The sequence below is a fragment of the Eptesicus fuscus genome, chromosome 11 (assembly GCF_027574615.1).
Source record: "Eptesicus fuscus isolate TK198812 chromosome 11, DD_ASM_mEF_20220401, whole genome shotgun sequence".
Taxonomy (NCBI): Eukaryota; Metazoa; Chordata; class Mammalia; order Chiroptera; family Vespertilionidae; genus Eptesicus; species Eptesicus fuscus.
Window position 1 is genome coordinate 38,382,119 of NC_072483.1, and position 25,235 is coordinate 38,407,353.

Below are 25,235 nucleotides of genomic sequence, written 5' to 3' on the forward strand. Positions count from 1 at the left end.
CTCATTATTCCATGGACATTTTAGGAAGAAGTAGAAAACCACAGAAGAAACCAAATTTATTCGTAAAGAATGAATAAGGCCTTGAGTAGTCTAAGCATAGAGGTAAAAATGAAGAATGCTAAATTATTTAAGGATCATTTCTTTTCTTTGGGAAATGATTACTTTAAGCAAATGCTTAACAACAAATCTTGACAACAAATCTCATATATTTAAATTTTAAAGGAAACCTGTAATTCAGAAGCAAATGTTAAGCTAATTAGTAAAAGTCTACATATACTAGGTATTTCTATATATGATATATAAGAGGCAAAAGGGACATGTACATGATTTAAAATGATATCTTTCTGGAAAATATATGAAATATAGCTTTTATTTTGAACACATAGCATTTGGTGCCTGGTACAAAACAGGCCACTATCTCTCTATCCCTCTCTTCCTCTCTGAAATCAATAAAAATATAGGTATTTTTTAAAAAAGATCTATTCTTCAAGTCATCTATACCAGAGGCCAAATACATATCAGTGCACGAAGGAAGAGTTCTCTGCTTATATTTACTTCTCTAAGTATTTCTTAGGATTAAAAAATGAAAATTGATAGAAATATAAAGACATTTTAGGAATGCAATGAATGTAGTTACCAACTGGAATGTTTACAAGAGTGGAAGGATCTTCAAATATTTAGATTAACAACTATTACATTGACAGAATATAGAAGACAACTTCAGCAAGAGTTATAAACAATATTCAGCAGAGGGATAATCAAAAAAGAATACATTTGGTAGGTTCCTTCAGAAAGCTCAAAATAAGGAAGAAAGAGTCAAACTATGCAGAATAAGAATGAGCAAACTCTCAAGTACAGCATACATTATTTTGAAAATAAGTAATGTACAATTAAGGAAGATCTGAAGATTGGAAAAAATAGGACAAAGTAAATTAGTTATAGTATTTCTTAAATGAAAACACTTACAACTTTCATAATTGATTTTTCCCATGCTATTGATTTCTGTAACTGCTGAACGCACAGAGCTACCTGTGCAGCACTGCGAGCGTCTGACAGTGCCCTTCTCCATACCCTGAGCCCTGGAGCAATATCCTCTTCAATTCTGCATTGAAATATAGAAAAATTAAGTAGGTCATGTCCACATTTATGGTTACTGAATGTGCAACAATCATCACACTGAAAGCCAAGCAATGACAAAAACATGGAACAGCCAATAAGTATAAGGTTTAAGCAACTAAATCTGATGTAGTGCACAGACTGTGGCTACGTGCCTCAAAGCTTAGTCACAACCAGGTAAAATGTAAGATTACTTTGCAGGATTATCAATGCACATAACAAAAAAAAAAAGTTTTTACAAAGCACCATGCAAATAGCATGATCCATATGGATCAAATAGCATGATCCATATGGATCACAGACATACAAGAAGATACATAGATAACAGGCAATAGAAAATAGGCTCCAATTAGCAAAGAAGCACAATAATTTTTCAAGTTAATCTCAATAACCTACCCGTCACCATCACCACTAATGGATGGTGCAGGAGCAGGGACAGTAACTGTGCCCACATTATCCACTTTGATCTGAATGGTGGTACTTAAGGGGCTCTTCAGATACCTTCTTTCAATGTTCCGCTCCAAATCAGCCAGCCTGGTTACAGCTATATCTAGGGGGTTGTCACTCTTCCGTTCTAGTGCATGTGCACTGCTTTCTTCTTCGCCAGTAAATTCTCCATCATGCTCCTTGCACAATTTAGAGAATGACTTATGTTCAAAATATACCAAGTCCTCCCTTTCTGATGCAGGCTCTGGACACATCCAACCCTATATATCGAGAGAATAACGTTATTATGGTTTTCTTTTAAAATGCCCAGTGGGTGAATTACCTTTACTTAAAATTCAGCAGCAAACACCAGCAGATCTCAAGGATCTTTATTAAGTTTTTACCTTGTCTTTCCTAATGGTGGTGGGTAGAAACAAGAACAGAACATTAAAACAAGCAGTTATAAGAAAAATAAAAAACTTTAGATAATACGAAAGGTATAATGAAAACCAGTCAAGTATTCTGGAGACTAGATGCTTATTAGTTTCACAGGACCACAAACTGGGAAACACAACCCCTCAGCAGTCTCTGAACTTGGCTCTTCCTTTCCACTTGCATTCCTGCACCACGCACTGATGCAGGTCCTTGTACTCACCGTTTTCCCTCTGGCTGCAGGAGCTTTGCATAGCTGTTATGTTTGTCTGTACAGCTTTCCCTGTTCCTCCTCACCTAGTTAACCCACTCTCCCTGCAACGCCCATGTTAGTGTTTGCATCCTCAGGGAATCCTTCCTTGAGCTCCCTTAGCGGGTAAATCTCCCCATACAGGCTCTTCATAGGACCATGTAATACTCCACAGCCTGGTGGCAGTCCAATTTAATACTACTGTGCTTATTTAGCATTTTCCTACCTCTGAATTCCATGCAGGCAGGGAACGTTCTGTTTTTACTCATTTTATCTAAAACTCAGTGAAGGCAAATAGTAGGCATTTATATAATAAATTGTTATTATAACTCAGCTTGTTTATATTGATCCTCTAGCCTCAAGGATTCCCTGTTTAACAAAATCCAAACTTTTGCTGTGACATTCAGTTCATCGATCTACCTTCCTGTCTCATGTTCCCATTCATGCATCCTGCCCTGCGGGCAGATGTCTTGTGACTCCAGACATGTCCTGAGCTTGCTGATCCTGGTGCTGTGCGCATGCTGTTCTCTTCCCACCCTGGAATTCGTATTCTCTGACTGTCAGAGGATTACTCATCTTCTCAAGTTCCACCTCGGCTCCTACATGAAATCTGCCTGATCTCCTCCATTTCTCCACCAGAAACTGTGTATTCTTTTTCTAAATTCATGTGAGATTCTGTACTTCGCTGCAATCAGTTACCAGATTCTGCAGAGATGTATACATGTCCTATTATATGGCAAGCTTTCTGAAGGCAGAAACCATATATATTTTTTAAATTCTGTGGTGTCTACTGTCTGATGTGGAATAGGTATGTACTAAGTGCATATTAAAGGAAAATCAGAATGAACATTATCTTTTTTATTAAAAAATTTAAGAGATAATTATTTTATCTTTATATTGGGATCAATTCTTCCTCTTTAACCCAGTAGAACATTTAGAAAATAAGGATGGAATTCTGAATAGTACACATAAATGCATTAGGTACAAGTCATGTCACATGAACCTCATTCCCATTTTTTGAGAGAAATATGAAATAACTAAATCAAGGGAAGGAATCCTATAAATACAGTATATCTTGATTTCTACAAGGCAACTGATAAGACAAAAAAAAGGAAGACTATATTAGAGTAAGAGAAGTCTAGATGGTAAAAGACACTATATCCAAAAACTGGTGATAGATAAAGCTCGTCAGCTCAGAAAAGGTGTAAAGAAGGCAATGTAATGCATAACATAACTGCCTCTATCCAAAGGCTCTATATTTGGCCAATACACTTATGAATAACTCGGTTGATGGCTATTAAATGTTCAGGTGACTTAAAGTTTCGAAGAAAGTTAATATTCTTTATGAAAGGACTAAGGTTAAAAGTTTCATATGCTGAAAATGGTACCTAAATAAAATTAACAAAAATAGAACAATCTATATATACTAGAGGCCCGATGCATGAAAATTCGTGCAAGAGTAGGCCTTCCTTCCCCTGACTGCCGGCACCGGCTTCCCTCCGGCACCCGGAACCCGGGCTGCTTCCCTCCAGCCCCCGGCAGGCACTCAGGACCCAGCGGCTTCCCTCTGGCCACCAGCAGGCACCCGGGACCTGGGCTTTGCTCCGGCCCCAGCTTTGTCCAGAATGATGTCTGGAAGGATGTCCAGTCCAATTAGCATATTACCCTTTTCTTATTATAGATAAAAGGCTAAGTGACTGACCAACCAGCTGACTGGCTAACTGGCCAGTAGGTATGATGCACAGTGACCGCCACGGGGCAGACGCTCAACGCAGGAGCTGCCGCGACAGCAACTTTGCAGAGTGCCCTCTCGCGCTTCAAAACCCCTTGGGGGATGTCAGACTGCCGGATCCGCACAGGCCAGGCCGAGGGACCCCACCTGCTGGAGGGACCCCGCTCACTCCGCAGATGGCCTTTGAGCCCCAGTGCCGCTGGCTGGGGAGGGACCATGGGAGGTTGGCTCCAGGGCATGTCTGGCCCGTCTGGCCCAGTCCTGGCCCCGCCGGCCATCTTCTAATTAATTTCTTTTCAATGTGCACAAATCCGTGCACTGGCACTATATAAATTTTAAGCTCTGCAGTTTAAGCAATTAATCACAGAAATACTGCATGTGATAGAACTCACTTAAAAGCACTCTGAAAGAGGCTCAGAGATTTTTTTTTAAGCATATACTCAGTGAAGCAATGGTATGTATGATGTGGATGCTGAAAAGGTAGAGAATCCAAGTAGCATTAAGAGAAGTATAGCACTGGATTAAGGAAAGTAAGTCTCGTGAACACATTCAGACATCTCTATGTACAATTATGGGCATGATATTTTAAGAAGGGTATTGACACTGGCGTTTATTCAGAAGAGAACCATGGGCCCAGAAACCATTTCACAGGACTCATGGTTGAAAGAATTAATTAGCTTGTAAAAGAGAAACTTAAAAAGAGACACAGGATTTCTTTTTTGAGGAGCTGGAAGAGTCATTAGGCTTTTTATGTACTCAGCAATAGAATTAGGATTAGAGACTTGCAGATTTTCCTATAATATAAAAAATGTCCATATTATTGGAAAAATAATTTCTATTTTCTTTACTAAAAATAAAAATGAAAGTTCCACCTGCTTAATGTGTCTTCACAATAGCTAGTTCCCAGGCTAAACATATAACTCTGTTTTCCTTTTAAAAAAGAAAAACGGATTACATCTTTACAGGTGTTAAAATAATGTTTTATGGTTATTTTCATCACTTGTGTTTTCAGACTCAAGACTAATATAATTAATTTCTTAGAATAATTCAGCAATGCCTTATTAACAGGATGTTAAAACACCCCACTTAAAAAAACAAATTCCACTTATCTTAGCCACTGAGCACACAGTCCCAAAACATTTAAGCAGCCAGTAACTTGACAAGGTCAATGCACCAAAACTGAGGATGTTTCCAGAAAACTGTTCCAGGCCAAAAGAGCTTGGTGATATACTTCCCCAACCAATAGCCAATTTGAATTGGGAAAACTAGGTGGGGGGATGTTGCAGGAAAATAGGTTTGAGAGAACCAATAAAATTAAAACTAGCACATAGCAGCAACTAACCATAAGAGAGGACAAAGACAGACTACAGAAAGTAGATGAAGTAGTTGAAAAAGCAAAGCACACTAGGATCATTTAATTTAGGGGCAAAACCTCTTTGCATTTCCTGAGGGAATCATTATCTATTAATTGCTCTTTATACTGATGGTCCTGTGTCACCACCATAATTTAAATCAAACTCATTATTCTCAATTTAAGAAGTCAGTGTAATGCATAACATAAGCCATCCAACAAACATGTTAAAAATTATGGCACTAAGTAGAATAATTTTTATTTCTCCAGAAAATTAACTTGTGTAGAAGAGTTCATCTGTGGAAAATGCCAGATAAATGAGGCATTTTTATACTGGATTATAGTACCAGGAGGAGGATACATATAGTTTGCTAGCAAAATAGTTTCAGCAAATGATAGATTTTTGCTTCCCAAAGTTAGTAATTATGTTTGTGTCAAAAAAAGGATATTTTATTGCTCTGGAAAATGACATTTTTTTTTGAGATGCTCAAAAGTTTCCAACTGGCAGCATTAATTAGGAAGCAAAATTTTAATCATTCGATAGAATAAGTATTATGACATATATCTCTCATTTGAAAATACACCAAATCAAATTACATGGTGACTACATTTTCTAAACCTTTCCAGGTGTCTGTTTCACCCTTATTCATCATTAATCCATTTATTGTTAGAGACATCCCCACATTATCAATTGAGAAGAAAGACCTCTACGCTTCTCTTTCCAAAGCTAAAAATTCTTGCACAAAGATAAAGTCCATTCAAAAACAAGCCTAAGCATTGCTTTGTGACCTGGTAATGCTCTTTAGGTAAATAAATTAATTAAAACTTGACATATATATATATGTAGGGTGTGTGTGTATCATAATATAACCTACATTTGGATATAGCTATATATTCCAGTTTTAAATTACGTAGAATGAAAGTGTGACATATAACATGGCTTGTAAACAAAGGGGTTCCTGGTTCCAGATGCAACAGTATAATAGGAGTTTGATCGAGTATTATACTCTTCATGGGAAAAACTGTGGTATTCTGTTTGTGGTAAACAACTGCATACTGGAAGTGGTATTTTTTAATACTATAAAGGAGGCAGCAAGATTTAGTAAGAAGAACATGGGCTTGCCCTAGCTTGTTTGGCTCAGTGGATAGAGCATCAGCATGCGGACTGAAGGGTCCCGCGTTCGATTCCAGTCAAGGGCACATGCCTGGGTTGCAGGCTCCACCCGCAGTAGGGGGCGTGCAGGAGGCAGCCGATCAATGATCTCTCTTATCATTGATGTTTCTCTCTCCCTTCCTCTCCCCCTCTCCCTTCCTCTCTAAAATCAATAAAAATAAAAATGTTTTTTTTAAAAAGAAAAAAGAACATGGGCTTTGGAGTTAAGACTTAGTCTGAATCCACATTTAGCCACTTACTACACCTTGTTCCTTACCTGTAGGATGGGGAAAATTTATTCAGGATTGTTTTGAGAATTAAATGAGATAAAGTGAAAACATTTAGCACAGTAACTGGCACATATCAAGCATATAATAAATATTAGTTACCTTCCGTTATCCTAAAGAGATTTTATTCCAAGTCAATTTTACCTTCACTTGCAAACTTGCTGATGCAACTCTCCTTTCTAGATCTTCTACCTGCTGAAGAATACTCAAATCCATTTCCATTGCTTGCTCTTCTACTGACCAGTTCTCCACAATATCTCGAGTTACCTGGTTTTCTTCATTTTCATTTAATTCAATAATAGCAACTACATTTGAAAAGAAATTTATTTTAAAATCCACTTTATGCCTCAATGCTTTCTTCCAGAATGTGAATAAAATTCCAGAGACAACATGTACATGTTACTTAATACACAAATGCTACCTGTGCATATGCATGCAGCTTACTCTTAAAGGCGGGAATATTCTTTTTTTAAGAAACAAAACAATGTCTGCAAGTTGTAAAAAACTATAAGATAGTAATACCAACTTAATACATATACTCTTTGTTGAACAAGATAGAAAAAATGCCATTTAGTAATAAATTAAAAATCAAAACATACAAAAATATGGCTTAAGATAAAAGTATCAATTCTCAAAACTAAGCAAGCAAGACATCGCAGAAATCTCTTTTAGGAACATACCATCCTTATTCTTGATGCAGGCTTGAGTAATATAATCCAGGTGTTTCTGAATTTGTTTTTGTAATGCCTTTTCCCTTATTCCTCTGAGATGGAGCACTTTGAGCAAAGCTTTTAGGTCTTCTGGGTCAATAATTCTCCACCAACCAAACTGCATTTCTAAGTCAAAATAAATATGCAGATCTTTTACAAATATTTTGAATATGAAGTAATGGCACAATGCAAATAAAGAGATTTATAACTATATATAAAATCATCAAAGAAAGATTCAGCTATAACATAGAAATCTATGAGATAAAGTCAACGTACCTACCAACTCAATGTACCTACCTTCTGGAATAGGTTTTGGACTAGGAAAATCTACTGGTTTTGCTACTTCAACAGCTGCAGGTTGAGTTGAAGAGGCTTTCTCATTCTGTGGTACTGGAGATTCACTTTTACTTGAAGCAACGTTGGGAGTCAAGAAGGAATTACCATTTCCTTCAGATAATGCCAACCCCGATCCCAGACTAGGTAAAGGTGATGTAAATGGAATATTGGAAGTAAGCATGCCAGTGGACCACCCACAAAATTGAAGTCCCATCACAGATACTCCACTTTTCGTCTGCAAAAAAAAACAAACAAAACCAAACCAAGACAATTTAAAAGTAGAACAATCTCAGAAGTTTGAAAAAAATGTTAGGAATCTGAAATTTTTTAAGAATTCTGAAAAATATTCTTTCACTTATCACAATTACAGAAAAACTAAATATAATAACAACGTTAAAATCCATGTTATTTGCTCTGCAAAGTATTTTCCTTTAAGATAGAATATAATGGTAATAATTATAAAGTAATTAAGAAGCCTTTGTCTTAGACTTAGACTAGAAATCAGTAGTTCTGATGAAGCTTGGTGATACCAATTCTGACTCTCTTCAGTTTTTAAACTGTAGCAGGGATATAAATATTCAACTGATTTCCCTTACGGGAAAATCTCCATGGGGTCAAAGATCAAATAAAGCAACATGAAAATGAGTTACACTTAGCAATACTAACCTGAAGAGGTGATAAAGCAAATGGATTTAGGCCAACAGGATTCTGGGCAGAGGATGATCCAAGGAGAGGAGCTGGGGCAGGTGAAGGTGACTTAGACGGTGGCTGAGACTGAGGAGTCGCTGCAGAAGCAGCTGGCATATCGGCGTGGGTAAGCGAAGTGTCATCACAAGGGGTTCTGGGCAAAAGGCTAAACCACTGTCTGTTCTTTTCCGTCAGTGTTTTTAACAGCTGGTCGTTGGGGAGAGGGCTGTAGAACTTCCCTGGGCCGCCTGAACCAGCACTGAACAGATTATTGGAGTCTGCCTTTTCCATGCTGCTCGGTGTAGCTGCTGACTGAATGCTGCCTCCTGGGTGTTTCCCGCTGTTCTGGTAAGACACTGTGCACCCACTGGCACTACTATTTGGTTTGGGGGTCGTTACATCTGACTCAGAAGGCATCTTGGCTACTTCTAAAAGTTTGCTTAATTTTGAAAAAGAGCCAGGTTTCTGAAGAAATAGGTTTATGGTGTCTTTCTCTTTAGGGTCTTCCTTTTGCTCACAATGATCTGGATTTGAACAATTTAATGTATCCTCAGAAGTCTCAAATATTTCTTCTTTGATCTGAATACTCTCTGCCTTTTTCAGTTTTTCTCTTTCTTTTGCAATTTCTTCTAGTCCTACAATAATTGAAAAGTATTACGAATATCAATTATTCCAGATCAAATAATACTATAATTATATTTTAGTACAGTTTATCAAGTTACTAGTACATAAATATTTAACAAACTTTTCTAGATACTTAATACTCTTTTAATTTTTCCTTTTTTATAGACCAGATTTTTTGAACATTGGAACATAAATGTAATTGTATAATTAATTATTACAAAAAAACTAAAATACAAAAAATATTAAAAGCTCTAATGCATAGCAAAAAATACTATTAACTTTTTTGTATATATCCTTCCAGCATTTCTCTATGCACACACATACATACTTAAACCTATACATTTTAAAAAGGCACTCCTATTATATGCATGACACTTTAATATACATGCTTTACTCTGTAAAGATCCTGATGTGTCAATAAATATATAACTATACTATAAATGTTAATGGCTACAGAGTGATCAATAGAATATATCACAATTTAAATAATAAATCTTCTATTGATGCCTCTTAGTTGGTCCCAGTTATTCATTAATATAAGTAATGCTTTGAGTGATAAATGATCTTGTATCTGTATCTTTGGACTTGTATTTTTTTTTCCTGCTTTACTTATTTAGGATAAATGTATTTTAAAAAACACCTTACTGATTCCTAAGAGCTGTACTCTTCAGAGTTTTTGCAATACACTGTCCACCTGCTCAGTGTCGAGATCAACACCCATTCATACCAGAAGTACATACACAAGGGCATGTTTCCCTACAGCTTCAATGAAACTGAACGCTACACTTATTTTCTGTTTTTGTCAGTATCTGAGAGGTGAAAATCTAAACTGTGTTTTTTTCTGATCGTTGGTAAGGCTGAATATCTTTTTATAGTTTTTATTGGTATTTCTCCATTGTCAACTTCTGGTTCACATTTTTCATCAATGTTTTAAAAGTAATTTATGCAAATTCTGTTAAAAATACAAATTCACCACTTTATTGTTTGAAAAGTAACATACATTCAAGGTAAAATATTTGGTAAAGAGAGGTATAAATTAAACCCATTCTGCTCTACTCCCTTAGTCCCTCTTTCTAGTCATTATAGGTAGCCATGGTTCACCAATCACATCTATATATCCTTCCAGAAATCTTATTTGCATATGAGACTGTCATTTTACACTAGTGCATTTATTGGGCACTACTATTTACATTCTGCAATTTAGAAGTGCAACAGTGTTGCATACTTGGAGGAGAAAGAGATTGCATTTCCTAAACAAGAATACATTCAGGTAAGTGTACTGAACAACACCATTTCACTTTAGTATAAAATTCCTTGGCATCCTGGAGTTAAAGAGGAAAAATGAAGAATACTTGGTATGCTGGGCCCCTCAATATTCATCTCCTTCTTTGGTACCTGTCATGATTACAACAGGTGGTTAGGAGGTTCCTGTTGTTCATATTACAGATGAATGCATGGACACAAATGTCCATATTCTCCTGCTCTCCAGATGACACTTGCTAGCTACACCTACAAGAGGAGCAATTTTGATTCTCTCTTTTCTCCAAATAGTTCTAAATGTTTGATGTACACTCTCGCTGTAAGTGGGCCTTGTATACCAGGTTACATACAGATTTATTACATCATCTTACAGGCGAGAGGGAGTCATTCAAGGTTTTAGAATAGAGACATAATAGAAAGAGGGAACTATATAGAAAGAAGTCAAGGACAGCTGTAACAATCCAGGTACATTGATAAAGAACTTGATTTCAGTAGTGTTGCAAAGAGACTGACTACAGACATTGTGAAGAAGAAGTTGATGTCCTAGATAACTTCGAGTTTACATGCCCAGGTGACTGACAATGATGTGGCTTTTAGCGAAATTGAAGAATTTTTCATTGGTCTGGGGCAGTGGTCGGCAAACTCATTAGTCAACACAGCCAAATATCAATAGTACAATGATTGAAATTTCTTTTGAGAGCCAAATTTTTTAACTTAAACTTCTTCTAATGCCACTTCTTCAAAACAGACTCGCCCAGGCCGTGGTATTTTGTGGAAGAGCCACACTCAAGGGGCCAAAGAGCCTCGTGTGGCTCGCGAGCCGCAGTTTGCCGACCACGGGTCTGGGGTATAACTGAGGTTTGACTTTGTCCCACTGTTAGCGTTTCGAATGATTCTTATTACAGCTAAGGTAATGCCACTCACCTGGACATTGCTTTATTGGCTCTTGAGCTTTACCAAGGCTCTCCACCCTCAAGTGACTCACAGTTTTGCCGTTTTAAATTAGATTTCTACACTAAAACCTTTTGTTTTACCTCTAAGTGTTATTCTACTTCCCCCATAGAACAAAACTTTAATTTCATTCCAAACAAACTGTTCCTCTTGATTCCTCTGAGTCAGTTTAAAACATCACAATTTTCCCACTGAGGATTAATTCATCAAACCTGCTCTGATGCCATTTTTCTTACGTCATGTTCAATAATTTCTTACAGCAATTCTACCTTCAGGATATCTGTCTTCCCACTCTCCTTGTTTGTGCCTGAGTTCAGGGCCTCCCTCCTTTTACGTAGGCTACTGGAATGGTCTCACAACTCATTTCTCCATCCCTTTTTACTCTATTCCAGTGTCTACTTTGCTTCCAGATTCTTTTCATGTAGCTCCCCTGCCTAAGTTAGCCTCTGCCCTCAGGAGCTCACAGTCTAGCGGCAGAGAGTACCATGTATGCCAAACATTATGATAAAATACTAAGTAGGCTGTATGGCATTCCCCTGTTTTGAGCCCTTTAGGCACTTTGTGCTTACACCTTTGATGGCTCTGACCTTACTCTCTGATTTGCGAAGTCCTAACATTTCTTAAAGGTGCCTGTAGGGCCACCCCTAGATTGGAAAGTATATAGGATAGAGGTATATCAGGAAAGGCTAGGAGTTCTATAAATACATCCACAAGAACAATGCTATTTTTGTTAGATATTGGGGTTCTGCATAAGATTGTTTTATTTAAATTAAACTAAACACACACACACACACACACACACACACACACACACACACACACAACCAGAACAGTTTACCCATCTCTGCCACTTCCCCAGCAACAATCAATCTAGTCTCTTACCTATGACTTTGTTTGTTTTTTGATTTGGGGAGTGGTTAGTTTGCTTTTTAAAAAAGATTCCACATATAAGGCAGATCATTTGGTATTTGTCTTTCTCCAATTTATTTTATTTAGCATAATGCCCTCGAGGTCCATACACATTGTTGCAAATGGCAAGTTTCATTTTTATGGTTGAATAATATTCCATTGTGCAATATGTATAACAATTCCTTTACTCACTCATCCATAGATAAAAACTTGTCTATTATAAATAATGCTACAATGAACATGAAGGCGCAAATATCTTTTCAAATTAGTGTTTTGGATTAATTGGGATAAATGCCCAGAAGTGGAACCTCTAGGTCATAAGGCAGTTCAATTTTTTATTTTTTGAGGTAACTCATAGTTGCTGCACCAATTTACATTCTCACCAACAGTGCGCAAGGGTTCCCTTTTCTCCGTATCCTCCCAACACTTGGTATTCCATTGTCCTGATGATAGCCATTCTGACAAGTGTGAGATGATACCTCATTAGTGAGGGCATGTACGGGAGGCAACCAATTGATGTTTCTCTCTCACATCGATGATTCTCTCTCCCTCTCCCTTCCTCTCTCTCTAAAACCTTAAGGAAGAAGTTTAATGGAAAAGGAGGTAATCACAAATTTCAAACATGAACAAGATCTCAAGATGAATGAGGATTATGATTAGATTTGAGCAAGTTACCTCCAGAGATACTGTCAGATGGATGCTTGCTGCAAAGGTTAAAGAATAAACTACAAGTAAGAAAATTTGACAATGGGAAGGAAGAGAAATGGGCAGCAGCTATAAAAGACAATACAGGTGAAGACCTTTGTCTACTAAATAAGAAAAAGAATAGTTTATGCTTGATGTCAGAAAGAGCAGCATAAGAAAAATCATGGACAGAGAAGAAATATTTGTGAATAAATGGGGCATTATGAGTTCAAAAGGAATATGAATCAAAGTTTTACAACGTTTATTCACAAAACAAATTGGATTCTGGAAGCACAAAATATGTCAAAGGCATAATGATTTCTTACGTTATTTTGATTTCTTATATTATTATTTTGTAATAGATTTAACCATTCCTACCTTCACCACTCTCCATGCCTTCTACAAAAATCCCCCCACACTGGGGAAGAATCCAGTACCGGCGTCTGTAACGATCCTGACCAAACATCATCGAGCGTAAAGAGTGAGAAGCGTCAAAGAGCTTCCTTCTGTACTGACTCTGTTGCTGTTAAAAAATGATGCATATAATTAAGCTATGGGTGTTAAGTGCTTCAAAAATTAATATATAAGTAACTTTATACTTATGCCTTAGAGCAGATAAATTTCACCATTGGGAAAAGAAAGCAGAAGAACTAAATATTACTAGTCTGACTTCAATTTCAGTAACATTTATAAAGATCAACATTATTTTGAGGGTAATTGGAATATCTTTGATGCCACGGATTAAAAAGATAAATTTTATTTTATCATATATCTTAAGTAGCATATCTTATACTTGATGATAATGTTATCAAGTATTTTATAGAGCCAAAGCAAACTGGCTGAATTCTGTTGATTACAGTGTATAACAACTAATACTCATGTATGTAACTAACCATATCTGTATTTGCCTATTTTTATTCTCATACTGTAAAGCTAGGCAACATATGACAAAATTTTGAGATAAATTTGTGATGAAGTTAACAATGATATACAGGTATCTCATAATATTTTTAAAAACTCATTTTTTACAAGAAGTTGATCTAAAACTTCACTGATGCTACTGATATTCAAGTTTTAATACGAGTACAAAATATGTACAGTTTATAAATTCAATTCAAATATATTAATATAAAATAAAGCATAAGATGCTGAAACTATCACCATAAAATTTGACTGAATTTTAAAAGCAATTAATTCCAAGAAATAAAACCAGGCATTTGTAGATTCTGTATTTAAATGAAGAATATAAACCCTGATTAAGGTTACTGCAGCATCTTAAGAAGCATGCTTTTAACCTTGGCATTAAACTTTTAAGGTTTAGCTGAGAATGTTTCTAGACCTCCTCATTTTAATTACTTATAAAAAGCTTGCTAGCAGCCAGAAAACTAATCTCATACCAGGCAAAATTTTTTTAAAAACACTGCAAAAAAAGATAAAACTGTAATCTAAAAGTACTTACTTTACTCAGTTTTTCAATCTGTTTTTCTAGCTCTTCAACACTTGCTGCTTGGTCACCTTCATCCTATATATAACAAAATACAAGTATCATTTACCTGTTCTTAAAATTTACTTATTCAATCAATCAGCAAATATTTAATGAAAGCCTCCTATTGCAAAGTAATAGGATAGGTGCTATGGAAATGAATAGGAATCAGTTCTTGCTTTCCATAAACTAATAATCTGGTAGGGGACATAAAACATTACACTGAAAGGAAAAAACACCCAACACTAGGAAGCTATAAAGACCTTAGAGAGGTAGAGATTAGGAATCAGTTCAAGTGAGGGTGAGACAACTTTTTCTGGGATTCTTTACCAAGAGAGGCTATGTGGAAGTTATTTGTAGATAGACTTATACTTTTACATAAGCAAATCATTAAATATTTATCACTTTAGAATCATATAGATATAAAAATATATTTATATTTAATTAGCTACTGACGAATGACTAAGAATAATTAATCAGAGAAAAGAGGACAGGTCATACCAGAAAAAGTTTGACATATCTGGACATGAAAGGAACATGAAAAGGTAAGGTGGGAGATATGGCAAAGATGAGTTTAGGAGTGAAAAGTCTAGTGCTGCAAATGCTTGGCAATGAACAATGATCTGATCCTTTGAGGGATGTTGAATATCAGAACTAAGCTTTTCAAAGTTTAATATGGCAATAGCTGTAAGATGGCCTAGAGCAGGGAAAGGACTAGAACTGGCAAATCTAGTTAGTAGACTGCTGCAATGACTAAAGAGGATGTGGGCCTTACTAAGGAAAAAGAAATAAAGAAAATAGATGTAAGAGATTTTACATAGTTAGAACTCTTAAGTCCTGGCAACTGATGGATATGAAGCAGAGAGGGGTGTGGGAGATGAAGGAAGGAGTAAATTATGATGCTAAGGGTTTAAATCTGGGAGACTGCAAAAATACTGATACCATAAACTGAGTCATTTTTAGAACAAAGAAGGTTAAGTTATATTTTCAACACATTGAACTTTTAAAAGAAAAAATAACCCCTACCATATATAGTACTGATTTAATAAATGGAAAGTTTACATGTGATTAAATTTTTCATTCTAGAATATGAATATAGGAAAACTACCACCAAATTGTATGTTTTAGAGGAAAAGCACGAACAGAGGTATATGTGCTTCTTTGGGTTTAAGCCGCATTATTTCATATAGGCAAATTATGTGACTCTTCTAAGACCGTTTCCTTAACTGTACATTGGTGATAACATTATCTGCAACATGGGATTTTTGTGAGGATTAATAAGAACAGATCTGAAATCAATAAGCAGAGTTGCCGACACATAATGTGTAAATTTTTTTTCCGCAAAATTATACTTTATGAGAAGATGCAGAAACTTTCTTAGGTTTAAAAAACTAAGAAGTTGTTTTTGATGTTCAATTTCTATAAGCATTTTACAAAAGCTACACAGCCACCAACTTAAAATGAACAGATATTTCTAGATCAGTATGATTAGCTCCCCAATAAAAGGAAGTGAAAGGAAAACCTCAATAGTATCCCCATTATCTATCACATCCATTCGTTATCCAGATTTAGGGTACCAAGTTACAAAGGCATTTAGGCATATTATTTGTGCTAATGGTAACATAATATCTATTGGAAATTAAAAGAAATCTGAAAAGACAATAAGCTCAATGACCCTTGAATCCTGAATCTAAATAATGTGAAATAATACATCAAAGTTGCGAGGTATCAGCCAAATTAACTAACTGCCATTTCTAAGAATCTTCCTATGATGCAAAAGAAGCAAAATGTCTACTAAAGTTTTATTAAATGAAGATTGGCGAATAGTCCTTACAATTTTAAGAGATATGAAGGAGTTTGAAAGATCAGAGAGAAAAGCAACAACAAACTAAGAACAGAGAATCAATTCTAGCTGTGGTTCTCCATTTCCCAAACATTATATGCCCCAATGTGTCAGAATTTAATTGTCTGCATAAACTCTTACTTGCTCACTTGTGAGCTTAAAGCTCACATAGGTTTCAACACAACCTAAGTATAAGGGAAAGAGTCCATGTGCTGAAGGAATAAAGAGTGAGGAGAAGAGGGACTCATCTTTAAGACAAAGGGCTATGACTTAGTCAAGGGCAGTATCTTCTAATTGAAAGGGATCACATGACTCTCAATGGAAAGGTTACCTGCAATTAGTTTTTTAAGAAGTATAACAACACTCTACCCATACTTTAATCAAGTGGCCAAACGTACTTTTGGAGGAATAATGTGCCTATCTTTTCAATCAAGTTTATTAAACAGTTAAACGTTTATTTTTGTTTTGTTTTGTTAATCCTCACATGAGGATATTTTTCCATTGATTTTTAGAGTCAAAGGGACGGGGAGAGACAGAGAGAGAGAAACATTGATGTGAGAGAGAGACATTGATTGGCTGGGACTGGGGATGGAGCCTGCAACCCAAGTATGTGTCCTTGACCAGAATTGAACCCGGAACCCTTCAGCCCAAGGTCTGAAGCTCTATCCACTAAGTCAAACTGGCTAGGGCTAAAATTTTATTTTATTAGGAAATTAATAAGGGGCTACCAGTTCTTCATTATAAAGATTAACTCTCAATTAATTTAATTGAGCTAATTTGGCTTTTTAGATCCTAAAATATTTGTTATTTTTTAGTTTTTAAACTGTCTTCTCATATTAATAACAATATATACATTTGCTAAGATTGTCATCAATGAAATCCTAGAGTTGAACACTATAATTAAACACATAAAAAAACAAAATACTATATTAAGTGACACGTCTGGTCTAAGAAAAATTAATAATTTTTAAATCATTAATAACAATTTTAATAGTATTTATCTCCCTTAAAGAAAATAATGTGTGGTGTGTTAATTCTCCATGGGGAAAAAAGAAGCCAGGCGAAACATATAATTTCTGTAAATAAATTCTAATTTAGTGGGATAATTACCCAGTAAAATACACTGGAATCTCAATACAGGTTTGTCAATTTATGAGTCAACACTTTAAAACAATTTGTAATAATAAGGGCTATAAAGGGAGGCCAATTCTGTGAAAAACTGATTAATACTGATCAGAAATGTTTAATGCCTGCTATGGAAACAGCTCCACCTGCCAAATGAAGCAGATTGGTTATAAATGGCATCTTTTGTTTGGGTAATTACAATTCTAATGCCCAAATTATATACACTTCACATTATTTTCCACAGCATAAAATTATATGATCAAGTAGTTTCAAAAGTACATTATGAAATAATTGCAGCACGAAATCTCAATGTAGTCTACTTTTCAGATTGTGTAAGGCTCACTCAAGTGATTTTTATTATTCTGGTTTAAAATATAACATTTTGGAGGAGTTTTTGAAAACATTTTACATGTATGCTATTTTTACTTAAAAGAAGTGAGTAGAACATGATCTTATTTATAAGTACCTCTACATTATTATCAGGATTAAGTAAAAAATTTGATTCAGCAATTTATCATTGGTCTTGGTTAGGTATTTTCAAATATTCTATCAATAAAGTTATCCCTCTAGGCCTTCGTTATTTATAACAGTACTGAGTTGATGCAAGAAAGCACAGGAGTTGTTTCTGAAATTCCTTAGCTGAATATTCCTGGCATTGAGTATAGAAGGAATGGTTGGCTGTATAGTTCTTTGAGTATCATTCTGTAGCCCTAGAATTCTTTTAGGGTAAAAGATGAACTTCAGCTTTTATCTCTCTTTACACATGTCCAGTTCCATGGCTTATGGTAGCTTCCCTGAAAACTCACACAGACACACAGACACCTATCTCTATAGCCTTGTCTTCTTCCCTTTAGCCTGCTCTTCAAAGCTAACCCATTCACCATGGTTGAACTAGAGGCTTGGTGCACGAAATTCATGCGTGGGGGGGTGAGGGGGAGTCCCTCAGCCCAGCCTGCGCACTCTTGCAATCCGGGACCCCTCGGAGGATGTCCGACTGCTGTTTAGGCTGATCCCTGGGATCAGGCCTAAAGAGCAGTCGGACATCCCTCTTACAATCCAGGACCGCTGGCTCCTAACTGCTCGCCTGCCTGCCTGCCTGCCTGCCTGATCACCCCTAACCACTCTGCCTGCCTGCCTGCCTGATTGCCCCTAACCTCTCTGCCTGCCTGATTGGCCCTAACAGCTTGCCTGCCTGCCTGCTCAGTGCAGGTCATAGCAACGTTCTGCAGTTTGGTCGATTTGCATATTACCTTTTTATTATATAGGATACCTTCCAATATCATTAGGGACCTTATACCATTAATTATTCTCTTCATATCTTTAATCTTCAGCCCCCCCTCTCATTTTATTGACTCTTTCCCTCAACCAAAATTCATCTCAAGTCTTTCTACATCTGAAAAATCCTTGGTCTTTGTCGCCCTCTAGGAACTACCCTTTCATCTGAGGCACAATGCTTGAAATAGTCGCCTTTGCTTTCTCATTTTCTATTTATTGTTCTCAATCAATCCTAGCCTGGCTTCTGCTCTCATCCCTCTAATGAAATTGTGCTGACCTCTACCAGTATGTTGCCAAATCCAGCAAAAATTTACATCTCCTGATGCCTTAATGTCTGTTTATTGCACCCTCATTTTTTAAATGTTCAATTTTCTTGATTTTTGTTATTACTACAAGTATAGAAAAAAGTTAACACTGCAGACCTGACTACTACCCTTTGAAAGGCCTGCTTACAAGGTTGGCACTTAGCTGGTGTCTGGGAACTTGGATTTAAGGGTTCCCTGACCCTAACTGATAAAATCGGCTTACTAGACCTAATCTGTGTTAATAATGTGATTTATTCTGCTTTTCTACTGGGAGCCTGGAATTTTGGCACATGCTACATGGAGGGAGGGTACCTTTGTGGCCAGTCCCCAGCAAAAAAACTCTGGTCACTGAGCCTCTAATGAGAGACACCAGTACACAACACATCACATGTGTCACAAGTCATGCCTGGGAAAATCGCTGTGTGATTTTACTGGGAAAAGACTTGTGGCAGCTTAGGCCTGGTTTCTTCTGAACTTTGACTCACATGCCTTTTCTCTCTGCTGGTTTTGCTTTATTTCCTGTTGCTATAATAATTCATAGCCAGAGCATGACTAGATGCTGAGTTCTGTGAATCACTAACTCTGGAAGTGGACTCGGGGCCCCCAACTCCCTATAGAAATCTCCCACCTCTCTGTTCCATTTTCAACAGCAAGCCTTTTGGGCTCTTCTTAAATAGTGATGTTCCTAGGGTTCCAACTTCAGTCCACTACTCTATTCACTAAAGCAATCCCCTTGTGCAAACTTATCCACCTCATGATTTTAACCTATTGTCTATGTGCTAATAACTTCCAGATCTATATTTTCAATACTGAATTCTTCAGCCTTCAGGTTCTTAAATCTAACTGATGCTGAACATCAAATTCAACATGTCTAAAACAAACCTACCATCACTTCCTGTCTTCAATGACCTGCCTTCCCCTCATCCCCTATCATCGATTTATTCTGCTCCTCCTGATGTCTCTCTCCCTCTCTCTCTCTCTCTCTCTCTCTCTCTCTCTCTCTCTCTCTCTCTCTCTCTCTCTCTTTCTCTCTCTTTCTCAGGCAATCATAGCATGCAGTCTCCTATGCCAGATAGTTGGGAATCAATCCTGCCTCTCCTTCAGCCTACACTGTCCATCCTCAAATACTACTCATCCATCCTCCTAAATATTTATTGAGTCCTTTTCTCCTCCTTCATCCCAACTACCATTGGCCTAGTTCAGTGATGGGCAACCTTTTGAGCTTGGTGTGTCAAACTTCGCCAAAAAAACTGAGCATAACTTGGGTAGTGTGTCACTTTGAGGAAAAAACATTATTTCACAAATGTTTCATCCTCAGGAGCAGCAAATGTTTCATCCTCGGCATGCGGCTGCCTCAGCGGCCGCATGTCATCAGAAATGGCTACGCGTGTCAGTGCTGACACGCGTGTCATAGGTTCACCATCACTGGCCTAGTTTCAGACCCCTCACAACTCAACTAAACTATTGTAATGTCTATTGACTGATCTTCTCATCTCTAATCTTGCCCTACCCAAATCTATTTCTATTATCCACAGAACTACACAGTGAGTCACTTAAAAATCAAAACTGACTTAAAACCCTTCATTAGCTTCCTGTCACCAAAAATTAAGAAGTCCTAGTTCATAATTGGTGCATATGAGGCTCTTTAGTAACCCTGAAGCACCTGTAAGTAAGTCCCTTAAAGGACATACAGTTTCAGGCTTCTGTGCCCTGGTCATGCTATTCTCTCTGCTTGGAAAACTTTTCCCTGTATTCCTTCCAGGTTAACATTCAGCCCAGCTTGTAGCCTCAGCTAATGGGTCCAGAAAGCCTTTGTGAGGATTTATTCCTCAGAAAGGTTAAATGCCTTTCCTTTGTATCTGCCTAGCACATTGTAAATATCGCTATCAAAGCAGTTAACACTTAACACATTACAGTTTCATATTGCAAATCTTTCTCAATGAGACTGTAAATTGAGAGGGGACTTTCAGTGCCTTATGCATCTTTAATCAAAACTGCCTAAAGCTAGGCAATGCATAATAAACTGGTGGTTGAGACATACCATTTTCACAAACCTGACAACACTTTTAAGACATGAAGCATTGTATAAGATAGTATGTCAACAGAATGAAAGAGGACACCTAAAATTAAGAATCAGCATAGTTCTTTGAAGAACTGTGAAGTCATTATATAAATAGAAAAACTTAACTTCTTTTATTCAATGTAAGTGCCTGCTATCTGCAGGCATTCTATTTAATCAATATTTACTTACCCATCACAAAAAACTTTATGGTGAATATTGTAATACTCAGTTTTCAGATGAAGAAACTGAGGTAAGTAAATGTCAAAATGGAATTAAAATGCAAATCTACTTTACCCCAAATTCTGTTATTTTTCAGTGTTATGCAGTCTTTTTTTTTTTTTTATTTTTTTTATTTTATTGATTTTTTACAGAGAGGAAGGGAGAGGGATAGAGAGCTAGAAACATCGATGAGAGAGAATCATCGACCAGCTGCCTCCTGCACACCCCCTACCAGGGATGTGCCCGCAGCCAATGTACATGCCCTTGACCGGAATCGAACCTGGGACCTTTCAGTCCTCAGACCGACGCTCTATCCATTGAGCCAAACCGGTTTCGGCGAGTGTTATGCAGTCTTAGTTAAATATTGAAATCAACCTAAATTTGATTACCTCATCTTCACAGGCATCAGTCTTCTTTCCTTTTTTGTCTTCCTTATCTTCTTCATCCTCCTCATCTTCATCGGCTTGGTCATCACTATCGTCATCATCGTCATCGTCATAGTCACTGTCTCCTCCCTTCCTTCTTCGCTTTCTTCCTGGAGTGGGTGTCCCTAGTGGATGCTGTTCTTCTCCAAGATCAATCCCACCTGCAGTGTCTCTTTTGCCTGTTTTCTTAGCATGAATGATTCTGAGCCTTTAGTATTTAAAAAAAAAGATGAAAGAAAAGGCTTCTTTCTATACTTTTAAAAGAGCATAATGTGAGTTTTAAGCAAAAATACCTAATGGCATTTCTCTCACAGCGAGCAATAAATCAATGACATTAAAAATTAAAATTAAAAAATATATATATGTTTCCAGAAATTACAAAATATATTAACTTTCAAGAATTATTCTAGGTATTTCTTTGGAATTAGAACACATTTTAAAAAATAAAAGTTAGAAAGCTGAGAAGACGAATGGCCAAGTGACAATTCCCCATTCCATACTATCAGACTGAATAAATTTCAATTCAAATTACCACAGAAAACTACCCTTTAACCAGAGGTTGAATAATTTCAGCATATTTCCTGGAATGAAGCTAATTAAGTCTCAATTCTGAATATATTTGGATATGTTAGACTCTCTATAAAAGCAAATTTAACTAGAAAGCAATGAAGAAAAAGGTGTTAGCTCCAAACAGATTCTATTTGTGACAAAAGTAACCTGATAGCAACAACAACCTTAGAAAATGTGATGGCTTGACTTCTTTGAAAGAAAAAAGACAAATGGACTTTCTTCTAAGTTTGAAGTATCTGAACTCAATAAATCTAATTATGTCTTTTGTTCATTGCAAATCCTGGCTCTGAGTATTATTAATTTCATAACTCATCATAATTTGAAGCTTTACCTTTTCTAATTCTTAGACAAAATAAAGTTTACATGCTTTCTTTGGAATTCATATTTTTTCTGGGAAACTTGTACAAAGGGAAAGAGGTATATTAATTTTAATAAAAAATAACTTACTTGCGGAGTTTACCTTCTACCATCCATTTATCTCTCCTCAGGTTTGACATATAATCAATGTTCTTATCAATTTCACTGTCAATGCAAAAATTTATCATAAAACTTAAATTAATCCATTACATAATACATTAATATAGCAAGCAAATTTTAATGATTACTAATAAAAAACCATAAGTGAAAAACTACATTAATCCAGTATCATCATAGCTAAGAGATGTATAGAAAACTTTAAATGTCTACAATAATAGAAATGCATGACTCTGAAATATTTGGATTGATCCTTTTCCTAAAAAGATAAGGAACTAAAAGTAACATACTAATAATTAAAATCTGTAAAATAATGAATAGCAAGAACGAGATGAACATAGATTTGGTCGCCAAATTTCGAAATACTAGACTGGAGGACTTTGATGAGGTTAAGTACTTTTTTAAAGTACAAATTAATACATCAATAAACTAATACTATTATGGTTGCATTAGAACATAATAAAATAATAAGTAGCTGAATAATTCTCTGAATGGATACTAAGAAATCTTATCATCTAGCATCACAAGATGTGAAGAAAATGAAAATCCTGGATTCTTCCAATAGTGCTGGATTCTGCGACCACAGTAAAAGGAAATATTTTTGCATTTCAGTATATAAATAACAATTATTAAATGAACAAATTTTCTTTTTAATAGACTACAAAGAAATACATTACAATTTATTATTAGTCACCTCTGAATGGAGAGGTTCAGTGTAATTTTAATTTTTTTCTTTGTGCTAATCTATAACTTTGAAATTTTCTCTAAGCAACCTGCATTACTTTGTGATAAGAAAAATTCAAAACAGCAAAGAATCACCTGAAAAGCCTGGCACATGCTTACCTCACTACACTCTTGCTGCACGCCAGCTCATTGATCAGGAAAGCCAGGGCTGAGGCTTTCTGTGCTGGTGTGTGAGCCTGGAAGGCTTTGGTCTTCAGGCTCTCTGTGAGCTCAGTCTGTCCACAGTGGGCTTCCATAAAAATCTGCAAAATCTCGGAAACATTGTCTCGATTCACACCAACATTCAGCAAATGCTCTCCGAGAGCTGTTTTGGCCTATAAAATGTTGACATTTTTATCAGTATTGGTCATAACAATTCATAACATAAAACAAGATAATTTTTAAACGTTGGTACTAAATAATCTAGACATTAATGAGAACAGCTTTATTCATATTTTTGATGAAGTGAAGATAAAAAATATGCAAGAGATGATTCAAGTACTTGTAATATTTCTATTCCTCCTTTAAAGTCATGGTTAAAAGTCAGGTGGGGAGAAAAGTATATAAACTCATGGGTAGAAATTGTCTATTACACTTTCTTTGACCACAGAAACTATCCCAAACTTTTCCAGGCTTTATGTAGATATTGAGGGGATAGAGGGATTGGAGGTTCAAATGCACTATTATTATGTTGGCTGGCTCTATGGAATCATGGGTTTTATTGCTTGGTATACTTAGTGATTGGGAGATGAAGGAAATATAACAGATGCATCTGGAAGCTTCTCTATCTAAAAATTACCTATAGCAAAGCTTACTGAAATTTGTATCTTAATTGGAATTAAGATAACTGAATTTAATTGAGTATCATCCACTGAGCAGTACAGAGTCTTAACATGCTGGTCTGTAGGTGCCTTGATTAGCCTCAGTTACTCACAGTGATTCAGAGAGAAAACACAGTATAACTTCAGTAGGTGCACATAAGTTCTAATTGCTTTATGAATTATGAGTTCTGTTTTGCTGAATATCACTTTCCTTAAATCAATTTGTTTTTTGTGGAAAGTTAGAAGAAAAAGAGTAATTTGTGAATGATCTCCATTTTTAGGCTTTAGGAAACCAATTGTAACCTGAAGCAAATCTACATTTAACAATACATTTTAAAAAAATTGGATCAGTCTATACAATCTTCTGCTAATATGCTACAGGCAGCTATCAATACACTGATAGTACAAATTAAAAAAAAAACTTTTATATTTTGTTTTGTTTTTTACCTTGTATCCCGTAATTAGACCTGGATCACATACAGCAGCTGAGAGGAGCCTCACAAGCAAGTCTTGTACTTCACCCATGCTGTCCCCTATATTTAGCAATCCCTCTTGAAGGACACTCAGGTTTGGAACATCAATATTCACATCAAAGCCCAAAACTTTACCAAAGTTTCGTAAGAACTGCACCACCATGAGACAGTCTGAAAATGTACTTCCAGAGAGAACAAGTCCTGGAATACGAGGCAACTCTGGCAAAGGCTGAAAAGAAAGTAAAATAAAATAAATTTTAAAAGCCACGATTTGCTATCTTCTGAAATAAAGTAAGGTGCTATCTCTCTTTCTCTTGCATTGCTCCAGTGGTTTTCCCTCTGGACTGTAAGTTCCCTGGGTGCATTACTGCAACCCCAGGGTACTAAGCTTAGGATGTTGAATTCAAGTAACCATCAATACATTTTGGCTGAATACAATATAAATTTAGATCGCTGCAAAAGGGAACACGGACTTTTAATTAACTTACATGCTGAAAAAACATGGGTTACACAACTGGATCAAAATTTA

General features: G+C 36.2%; 1 protein-coding gene across 3 annotated transcripts in view; it reads right to left on the reverse strand.

Annotated features, from left to right (window-relative positions):
* The window catches only part of BAZ2B (bromodomain adjacent to zinc finger domain 2B), a 306,755-nt gene that overhangs the window by 72,037 nt on the left and 209,483 nt on the right, over nucleotides 1-25,235 (reverse strand). For 2 of the 3 annotated variants that reach the window (XM_054722921.1, XM_054722922.1), the window contains exons 22-33: nucleotides 24,681-24,935; nucleotides 23,533-23,747; nucleotides 22,663-22,737; nucleotides 21,610-21,853; nucleotides 14,368-14,430; nucleotides 13,287-13,431; nucleotides 8,460-9,115; nucleotides 7,755-8,028; nucleotides 7,428-7,583; nucleotides 6,892-7,052; nucleotides 1,618-1,823; nucleotides 967-1,102 (exon numbers count right to left, since the gene is read on the reverse strand). In XM_054722921.1, coding sequence (XP_054578896.1) covers nucleotides 967-1,102; nucleotides 1,618-1,823; nucleotides 6,892-7,052; nucleotides 7,428-7,583; nucleotides 7,755-8,028; nucleotides 8,460-9,115; nucleotides 13,287-13,431; nucleotides 14,368-14,430; nucleotides 21,610-21,853; nucleotides 22,663-22,737; nucleotides 23,533-23,747; nucleotides 24,681-24,935 — 2,586 coding nt within the window. Of the gene's footprint in view, nucleotides 1-966; nucleotides 1,103-1,512; nucleotides 1,824-6,891; nucleotides 7,053-7,427; nucleotides 7,584-7,754; nucleotides 8,029-8,459; nucleotides 9,116-13,286; nucleotides 13,432-14,367; nucleotides 14,431-21,609; nucleotides 21,854-22,662; nucleotides 22,738-23,532; nucleotides 23,748-24,680; nucleotides 24,936-25,235 lie in introns of all 3 variants that reach the window. The other variant, XM_028141153.2, reaches the window with a different exon arrangement.